The following is a 10,690-nucleotide window of genomic DNA, read 5'->3' on the forward strand; positions in this document are numbered from 1 at the left end:
CAATCATAACAAGAAAGGCACTGAGGAACATTGTTACTAATTCTTATCTCCTTTTCACTCTCTTTTGTCTCCCAACTGTAGAAATCTAAAGCATTAATTTGAAAAATAAATCTGTTATATCAGACTAGTCTCATAGACTAGACGTAACATAGTAAATGTAAATCTGGGACACTGAAATTAGTGGTTAGTTAAGGAAAAACGAAAGGAGGGTGCTTGGTCGGGGTGGATGGATGGGCTTTTAACGTGAACATCTAGCATTGCGTGTTTTAGTCTCATCACGGACAACTTTAGCATTCTAGCTAATTAGCAACTTTGCAAGTACTTAGCATGTTAGCTAACCTTTCCCCTAACACGTTAACCTAACTCCTAACCCTACCCCAAATCTTAACCCCTAGCCTAGCTAAGGTTAGCCAGCTAGCTAACTGTAGCGTTAGCAACCTTGCCACCTAGCTAACGTTATCCACAACTAATTGGAATTCGTAACATATCATATATTTAGCAAATTCGTAACATATTATACGAATTGAAATTCGTAACATATTGTACGAATTGCAATTTGTAACATATCATACGAAATGTAATTTGTAGCATATCATACGAATTGTAATTCGTAACATAATACGAAATGGATAACGAACATCCACAAAAGAATGCGCACCATATGAAACGTAAAATAGCATACTAAATGGAGTGTCTTGGATTTACATACAGAATAATACGAAATGCTCTGAGACCACGTTGTTAATATACTTAGGAAATGGTTTGCACTACAAAAAGCGCCTCCTGCTTCATGACAGGTCAGTTCTCAATGCTACAGCACGTCTTTTGAACCAAAACTTGGTAAAACATTTGAGCATGAAAGACTAAACATTTGGAACAGCCCAATTGCCGTGACAAACATGATTGTTTCGTTCAATTTCAGCAACAGAGTATCTGTAACAATTACAGAGAGAGATATTGGTGTTGACATATATAGATACATGTCCTATTGTTAACTGAACTAGATCTGGACCTGACAAAGAAAATGCTTGTGATCCACTCACTGGAAACCCTTATAGCTTTCAGATTAGATAGACTGTTTTCCAATGTGAAATGTTTTGGCTGAAGCGATGGTTGGTCACAGTGCTAGCCAGTTGGACTGGAGTGTGCGTTACAGGAGAACACAAAAGGGAAATGGAACAGCTACAGAGCTTGACTGATAGGGCATCTTCTTGTGATTAGATATGGCACTTTTAGGAGTGTAGTTAAGAGTCCTACACCATGTCCTTCTAGGGGGGGGGGGGGGGGGGGGGGTCAATTCCTCCTGTCACGGGCACACAGTGTCGATCCGGCTGTACTTCACTTGACTCCACTGGGCCGATCGCCATGACAGCGGCATCTGGTAGTTCCGAGGGACGATGCCTGTGACATTCTGTTCAAGGTACTGGAAAAATCGGTACCACCACACCCTTGAGAAAAAGTTGCTCTGCGATGATTCCTTTAGCGCCTGTGAAACAAATAAAAATGTTCATGAATAACACCATTCCATAATTGTTGCACATACAAGTGATATTAGTCCATTATAGGGTAATTACATTGGTTATTCCACTAGTAAGTGTGACCAAATATAGACTTACTTGCTGGTTGGCCATGGTGTGGTACCACCAGAATAGGCGTGTGGTGATGAAGTAAGCCACCGCCACGTCTATAGAGTAGTGGTCATGAGCCAGGAGAATGCAGAAGAGTCCCACAGCACAGAGCAGCCAGCAGATCCAGTGGTACCACCATAATTTTTTGGGGGAATCTATGAGAAACAGAAAATACCTTTTATTTCATGCAACCAATCAAACGTGTTTTTTCAACAGTCAGATATCAGATTGAATCATTCTTACAATATACCACCAGGTGTCTCTGTTGCTCCAAAATAAACATTATAGGCAGGTTTTTACTAAGAGAGGCTATGCAGTAGTTTTGTGTAGCCTACTTACACTCTTTAATGAAGAGATAGGTGAGTGTCAGCATGACTGTGTGGCCACTGTAAAGGTAGTCCCCACACATGTGGTGGGAGCCAGTGATGGTCATGCCTCCTCCTGCAATCATCTTCATCACTCGGCTCATTTGGGATGCCCAGTCACCAAACAGCTACAACAGGAAAAAAACATCACAAAAGTGTGTGAAGTTAGTGTGCTCCAGAAAGGCATAAACACATGAAATCAGACTTATTCAACAACAATACAGTAACATTTGTATCTGTGTAAAGGTTTCAACAGTATCGCTAATTATAGTTAGATTCACAGGAAATTAGTTAGACTCACCCCTACCATGTTCACTAGGCCTATACTGTATGACTCACACTAACTTTAGGGGGGTGTATGACTCACACTAACTTTAGGGGGGGGAACTCTCATGAGGAACTCACTGATTCACCACTGCTTCGTGATACCACTGAACAGACGTGCTAACGGTCGGGAGCATTGAGGTTAGCCACAGTAGGCGAAGTCATCATGTGCAGTCCAACAACAAAAAAATCCAGCCGTTGAGTCTCGAAACCGTTCCAAACATTGGCTGCAGATATATTGACGTCTTAATGGGAGGGCATACAGTAGATCAGCTTTTACTACAGCATGGCTGAGGTGAAACTGCTGAAGAAATGGGTCTACAGTCATATTGACAAATGCTGTCTACTATCCATTAAAATGGGACCAACGTTGCCACAAACGAAAAATAAACCCTCCAAAGAGGCATACATCGTCTGTTGTCGTTTAATGTGAGAACGTCTCCGGTTCTTTTTTAACCGACACTAGCTATGTTTCCATTAACTTGTCCAGTGAATTTGTTGTCGACATTTAGAAAGTTTGCATAGAAAATAAATGCGACAATTGCATGCCACGGTGCATTTCCATTTAACTAGCTTGTCGATAAAAATTGCTAGATGTAACAAAAGAAACAAAAAAACAAACCTACAGTGTCTAATAAAAATTAAGTGGTTGAAGTGTTTCCATTTCCCATTTAGGCAAATTGCGCATTAGGCCTAATAAAATGGCGACAGCCTGAAGCCTATGCCATCCCACCTATTTGTTTCATGTCTCAGGTAGTTTGCGAAAGCCAGCATGGATAGAATGCAATAATTGACTAATATTTGCCATATTCTAATAATTATCATGTGTCAACATAACGCTACAGTCGTGCCATGGTGAAACTTGCTCTCCTATTGATCTAAAATAATTGGATGGGGAAACTTGACAGCCAACCAGAAAAGCAAGGTGAAGCCATTCAGGCATTATTGAAAGTCAGGACAATCCTTGTCCTGCAAAAAAACATACTTTTTTATAGTTGAAAAAATATATATATTTTGCAAGCAGTAGGCACTTAGAATGATTCTATGGTATATTGGCATTCGCACAATTTAGTGTGCATCCCGCCACCTACTGTGTGGGATGTGCAAACTACCAAAAAAACAAACAATAAATAAACCAAACAACTGTTTCGTTAAAAATAAAAATAGATCTGATCCCTACACAGGCTCAAGATGAGCCTGGGAGGGCGGGCCATCTTCCGGCGCCAGTACCGCTTGCAAGTCTTCAGATGCAAAATCCTTGAGTCCCCCAAAATATTCTGCTGGAGCCACAATAATGTCCAGCTTCTTTGAGACGTAAAGTTTATAACTGTGGCAATGCACCCCACAAATCTACCTTTTTAACACAAAGTATCTTTTAACTGGCAGCAAACATTTACTACAGGCTGTGGTGCATCCACTACTATATGTTAACTAGCGTCACTTGTTTTCTCAACTCCTTTAAATCGCCTCCGCATAGGAGATTTGATTGACCAATAACTTTGCTCTAAACTTGTTTCTGAACAATTCACCATGCTGCCAACATGACCGAGTGGCGCAGATTACTGTTCAATTTGAGAAGGGCGGTCCTCCTTCACCTCTTTTTCCCCCATTCACGTCACAGCAGAGGTGGAAAAAGAACCCAACTGTCATACTTGAGTAAAGATACCTTAAAAGAAAATGACTCAAGTAAAAGTCAACCAGTAAAATTCTACTTGAGTAAAAGTCTAAAAGTATTTGGTTTAAAATATACTTTAGTATCAAAAGTAAAAGATAAATAATTTCTAATTCCTTATATTAAGCACCATTTCTTGTTTTTTCAATTTACAGGAAAGCCAGGGACACACTCCAACACTCAGACATAATTTACAAACAAAGCATTTGAGGTTAGTGAGTCTGCCATATCAGAGGCAGTAGGGATGACCAGGGATGTTCGGTTGATAAGTGCGTGTTTTTGACTATTTTCCTGTCCTGAAAGCATTCAAAATGTAACAGGTACTTTTGGGTGTCGAGGAAAATGTATGGAGTAAAAAGTACAATATTTTATTAAGGAATGGAGTGAAGTAAAAGAACAGACACTGAAAAAAAACTACTTAAGTAGTACTTTAAAGTATTTTTTACTTACAATTGAAGTCGGAAGTTTACATACACCTTAGCCAAAAACATTTAAACTCAGTTTCACAATTCCTGACATTTAATCCTAGTAAAACTTTCCTGTCTTAGGTCAGTTAGGATCACCACTTTATTTTAAGAATGTGAAATGTCAGAATAATAGTAGAGAGAATGATTTATTTCAGCAGTTTACATACACTCAGTTAGTATTTGGTAGCATTGCCTTTAAATTGTTTAACTTGGGTCAAACATTTAGGGTAGCCTTCCAAAAGCATCCCACAATAAGTTGAGTGAATTTTGGCCCATTCCTCCTGACAGAGCTGGTGTAACTGAGTCAGGTTTGTAGGCCTCCTTGCTCGCACACGCTTTTTCAGTTCTGCCCACACAATTTCTATAGGATTCAGGTCAGGGCTTTGTGATGGCCACTCCAATACCTTGACTTTGTTGTCCTTAAGCCATTTTGCCACAACTTTGGAAGTATGCTTGGGGTCATTGTCCATTTGGAAGACTCAGTTGCGACCAAGCTTTAACTTCCTGACTGATTTCGAGATGTTGCTTCAATATATCCACATAATTTTCCTCCCTCATGATGCCATCTATTTTGTGAAGTGCTCCCTCCTGCAGCAAAGCACCCCCACAACATGATGCTGCCACCCCCGTGCTTTACGTTTAGGATGGTGTTCTTCGGCTTGCAAGCCTCCCCCTTTTCCCTCCAAACATAACGATGGTCATTATGGCCAAACAGTTCTATTTTTGTTTCATCAGACCAGAGGACATTTCTCCAAAAAGTACGATCTTTGTCCCCATGTGCAGTTGCAAACTGTAGTCTGGCTTTTTTATGGCAGTTTTGGAGCAGTGGCTTCTTCCTTGCTGAGCGGTCTTTCAGGTTATGTCGATATAGGACTCGTTTTACTGTGGATAGAGATACTTTTGTACCTGTTTCCTCCAGGATCTTCACAAGGTCCTTTGCTGTTGTTCTGGGATTGATTTGCACTTTTCGCAACAAAGCACGTTCATCTCTAGGAGACAGAACACGTCTCCTTCCTGAGTGGTATGACGGCTACGTGGTCCCATGGTGTTTATACTTGCGTACTATTGTTTGTACAGATGAACGTGGTACCTTCAGGCGTTTGGGAATTGCTCGCAAGGATGAACCAAACTTGTGGAGGTCTACACAATTTTTTTCTGAGGTCTTGGCTGATTTCTTTTGATTTAACCATGATGTCAAGCAGAGGCACTGAGTTTGAAGGTAGGCCTTGAAATACATCCATAGGTACACCTCCAATTGACTCAATTAGCCTATCAGAAGCTTCTAAAGCCATGACATAATTTTCAGGAATTTTCCATGTAAACTTCTGACCCACTGGAATTGTGATACAGTGAATTATAAGTGAAATAATCTACAAAGTAGATGTCCTAATCGACTTGCCAAAACTATAGTTTGTTAACAAGAAATTTGTGGAGAGGTTGAAAAACGAGTTTTAATGACTCCAACCTAAGTGTATGTACATTTCCGACTTCAACCGTAAGTACTTTATACCACTACGTCACGGGCCATAGAACGGTCCCAGCATAATCGAATCCGCCCTTTGAATGGCGCTCCGGTGTGTAACGACCAGTGGTGGTGAGTATGACCAGATATTGGAATATAATGACTTAGGTTTTAGAATTAGGTTTGTCCCTACAAAAGGGCTTTATTACAGACAGAAATACTCCTGAGCACCCCAGTCCAACTAGGGCAAAACAAAATAATGGATGCAGGTATGGTAGTAGCCAACTAATATCTGAGTCTGACTAATACAGTGAACTAGAATCAAGAACCGTAATGGCGTTGCCAGCCTGAATCTAATCCAATCTGGAGCTACAATCAGTCTAATGCATCTGTAAAGCATAAAATTAGGGTTTCCATTAGTTACCACAGTTAAAAAGTCAAAAATGTATTTAAACAAAAATTTGCTTTTTGGTCTTAATTTAAGGTTAGGCATAAGATTAGCGGTGTGGTTAAGGGTTAGGGTTTATCACATTTTAAGAAGAAACATTTTAGAAATAGGGGGCCTGTATGACTTTGTAGCTTAACCCGAGTCACTTCCTTGATGACACAGACAGCTTTATCAAAGGTAATGAGAGTTCCGTGAAAAGTGAAAAAAATACCCGGTTTGATAAATCAATTTCCCAGCCAAGCAGATACATGTAGTAATCATTTTGGATGTGAATTGGATATTCAAAAAGCTTTGTCCTTTCTTATAACAAAATGCAATTTACCACACCACCTCATAAGATGAGGAAGTACATTGTTTGTAAGGATTGCCTGCTGTAATTGTTTCAGAGATATCCAGTTTGCAGCCTAACATGCACCATAGAGAAGACCAGCAAGAGGACCCTCAGCGGGCCAGGAGCTGATCTACGCTGTCATGGGCCAGGAGCTGATCTACGCTGTCATGGGCCAGGAGCTGACCTACGCTGTCATGGGCCAGGAGCTGACCTACGCTGTCATGGGCCAGGAGCTGACCTACGCTGTCATGGGCCAGGAGCTGATCTACGCTGTCATGGGCCAGGAGCTGATCTACGCTGTCATGGGCCAGGAGCTGACCTACGCTGTCATGGGCCAGGAGCTGACCTACGCTGTCATGCCCATTAATGGGGCGCCAGAATTAGGTAGGTTTAGTCTGACCTGTTCAAACTTCAACATAGGATATCTGACAAACAAACATATACTAACTGCCATTGGTAATAGAACAGTGACTGTGTGTGTATGTGTTCACAGATGCATCTATGGAGCCAGCACATGGAGACTTGCAAGATGATGTGATGAAGTCCAGACTGATAGAATGGCTTGATACGGATGTCTCTGAACGGAGAGCCCTGGCACTGAGCATAAAATTTTACTAGACAACTTTCACTTGTATTGTTTTTTAAATTATTGAATTGATGATATCAGCCAATATGGGGAAGGAAAAACACTAAGTATTCTGTACCAGGATCATGGAACTCCTGTTGTATACGGGACACCACACAGGAAGGTATGACCACTCTGACATGTTTGCCAAGGTAGCCCCATTACCACCAGACAAAATGCCAATAGGCACAGTATCTGTATCAGCTGGGAATGACAATGACAGGTGCACATTGATATATTAGCAAAACACTGCTTCTATGGTATTACTACATTTGAAAGTTATCAAAACACTTAGTTTAGAACATCTACATAAATTCAGCAAGTCACCATACATCTACCTGTAGTTATTGAACTCAAACTGCAGGAGTTTGGTTTGTTGTAATTGAGTGGGGGAAAATGGATACGGGCAAGGTTCTGACATATGGGTGCGTCTTGGTGGTGGCAAGGACACACCCAAGAAACACCCACATCAAACCACATCCTCAACCCAACACACGTTTGGCTTCTGTGACTTCTGCAAGCATTTCCTGAGGAGCAAGCCAAAGAAATGAGGCCAAATCAAAGGGTGCAGTTCCTCTCTCTAAGACATAAGGCTACTTACTACACAGTCATGTAACTTAGTATGCTATGTTTTTGCATAATGGAAAAATGCAACAAATATGGCATATTTCTGAGCCCAGGGAGAGGTGGTAAGTACCTTAGGAGAACACTTGAAATGCATCCCTGGCACGGGGAGTGTGGTGATGTACATGGTGATACACCTGTAGAGGTAGAGTGTGCCAACGATGAAGAAGAACCGCCGACCAACGATGGACCTGAGGATGAGAACGTTGTACATAAAGAATCAAGACCTGCTGGAGTGCTTAACCAGCACACTACTAGGGCTGTTGCGGTGACCGTATTACCGCCACACCGGCAGTCAAGAGTCATGACCGCAGTAAAATTCCACATGACCGTTGAGTCATGGCAATATCCTATTATGCTCTCTGGACATGCTTTGGTAGTACCCAAATGTAACTCAGTGCTCTATTGTCCCTCTAACCACTCTGAAATCAATGCAAATGCAATCAAAAATCACACCAAACACTTACAATCAAAACAGTATCGTGATTTTAAAACTCACCTCACTATGATCAATCAATTTGGAGAAGTTCAACAACAGGTTGTACCTGAGTGAAAACATGGTTGTTGTGTATGTTGTTTTAAAGCCTAACACAACTAAATGGACGACGCATTCGAAGGTGAATGCTTATGAAGGTAGAACTTGTGAATATGCATAGGCCTATATGAGAATAATTAAAATGATGATCGTGCCGATATACAATACATAGCCTAATATCCTACTGCATACTTAAGATGTCTTTGGTACATAATTGGTCTAGTCTATACTCCAAAATTAAACAAATTCGAGTAATCTTCTTTGAGTGTGGACTGTATTATTATGCTTACTGGATGGACTGGTTACCTTATGCTACGCTCCAAATGTTCTATCCACACGTCTGGGAGAGAACATATAGGCCTAGGCGATGCTGTTGGTTCATTGATTATGTAGGGCGGCTTAGATTTGGCCTACAATTATAGTGCATTTGTATTTGATTTTGAATAGCCTAGTAATAGGCTGCTGACATTAACTTTAGCTACAGAATCTCACCAACATGCATTTCCATCTCATTTCTCGAGCGCACAGAGAGAGGAGCTGTCAACAGTTTAATTTAATGTTTAGTTTTTACCACTAAAAAGAGGAGGATCCCAGCTGCTACTATTTATATTTTTCTGCTAATATTAAGCACATTCTCCATGCTCCCCTATCAAACCGGAGTAACCTACCCGGCATGATTGAAAAACGATGATATGATATATGATATGCATACGGATGATATGTCTTTTTTCCCCTGACCCTAAATCAAAACTAATTTGACATATTAGTAAAGACCAGATTAAATTGAGAATAGTCTGATGGGTGAAAATATGATCACTTGATGAGAGAACAGCGTGTGCAGCCTGAGGCAAGCTTTTGTTGCAACTTTCTCACATCACCAATAGCCTAAAGTCACATTACGCAGCCCATATACGTATGATTTCTAAGACATTTTAAGGTTTGTCTCATTCACAAGTTGCCAAATAACAAAAAATCAAGCATATAGGACCTGTTTCAAATTATCACTTATACGCTCAACATAGGAACTTCATATGCGCACTCGATCCGGAACGGGAGAAATATAATATCTATTTTATTCAGCTAAGTTGAAATATATTCTCCTTACTATAAAATCATATCATGTAAAATAATGGCACGGGACTTAAAAGCATATCTTGGTCATTTACCTATATTTTAACAGTGCCCACTGTAGAAGCCACAGGACGACCAGTAGCATGCCGTTGATTTCGCATATAGAAAAAGCCCAGTCTACTCGCCCGAAAAAGTCAAAGAACTTGTCTGGCAGGGGTGGAGTGGCCTCCTTGGCAGGCACACGTTCGTGGACCACGGAGATCATAATGGTGGTGAAGATGAAGCAGATCATGGCGTAGACAAAAGCCACGCCCGTCTTCCCCCACTCCTCAGGAAACGGAGAGCGGGTGATCTCAGGCATGGGGATCTGGATCCGCTCCTTGTGGAACTCATTGACCACACCGTTCCTCTTGGGCTTGTTCCCATTAACCTCACTGTTGACGGCCAAGATGGCGTGTCCGTTGGCATGCCCGTTTTTATGCGTTTCAATGTGGTGCTCTATCCTGAGAGTCTCCATCTTGTCCAGGAGCTGTCTGCCTCCGTCCAAGGTGACAAGGGCCAGAGGAGCCGTCTGGAAGTCCGCTTTAGAGAGCTGCAGGAGGCCCTTGCCGTTCAGGTGGCGTAAGGCCTCTGAGTATTCCTGCATTCCCACATCAGTCAGCCACAGGAGCACGTCCTTCGTTGACCAATGGACCACTTTCTTCATGTCAGACCCTGTGCCGTACGCGTTGCAAACAGAGGGAGAAACAATGGAGGGAGAGTCCAGAGGTGTTCACGACTAACAAATCCTGAGCCCTCCTGAAGTCACACATCATGTGGTAAGCACATTGGGTGCTGCCGACAAATGGAGTATCCAGTCAGGTTTATCTAGAGGTTAACCCACCAAGGTGGGATTGAATTTTCAGCTGTTCGATGCAGTGACTTTCTGTACTAAAATGGGAGAAAAATAAAAACATTTGAATAAATAAATATTCAAAATAAATTTGCATCACTTTGACATATTAGGCTTTATGTTCCCCTCAAACAATCAAGTATATCCTATACTGTATGTAATCTATTAAATAGTGTGATGACTCAAAGAAGAAAATAATTTTAACTATACAAAATGTATAGTATTATAATATTCTTACATTAAAAA

The 10,690-nt window shown here is 41.2% G+C and overlaps 1 protein-coding gene across 1 annotated transcript; it reads right to left on the reverse strand.

The window, feature by feature from the left end:
• Window positions 1–1,303: 1,303 nt before the first annotated feature.
• sgms1 (sphingomyelin synthase 1) lies at window positions 1,304–10,460 on the reverse strand. Its single transcript, XM_038975387.1, has 5 exons — window positions 9,648–10,460; window positions 8,020–8,137; window positions 1,968–2,121; window positions 1,617–1,783; window positions 1,304–1,486 (listed from the first exon to the last, which is right to left on the reverse strand). Exons 1-5 carry the CDS (start codon window positions 10,256–10,258, stop codon window positions 1,307–1,309), a joined length of 1,230 nt encoding a protein of 409 aa, XP_038831315.1. The 5' UTR covers window positions 10,259–10,460; the 3' UTR covers window positions 1,304–1,306.
• Window positions 10,461–10,690: the final 230 nt, after the last annotated feature.

This window comes from Salvelinus namaycush, chromosome 35 (genome assembly GCF_016432855.1).
Source record: "Salvelinus namaycush isolate Seneca chromosome 35, SaNama_1.0, whole genome shotgun sequence".
In the NCBI taxonomy this organism is placed as follows: domain Eukaryota; kingdom Metazoa; phylum Chordata; class Actinopteri; order Salmoniformes; family Salmonidae; genus Salvelinus; species Salvelinus namaycush.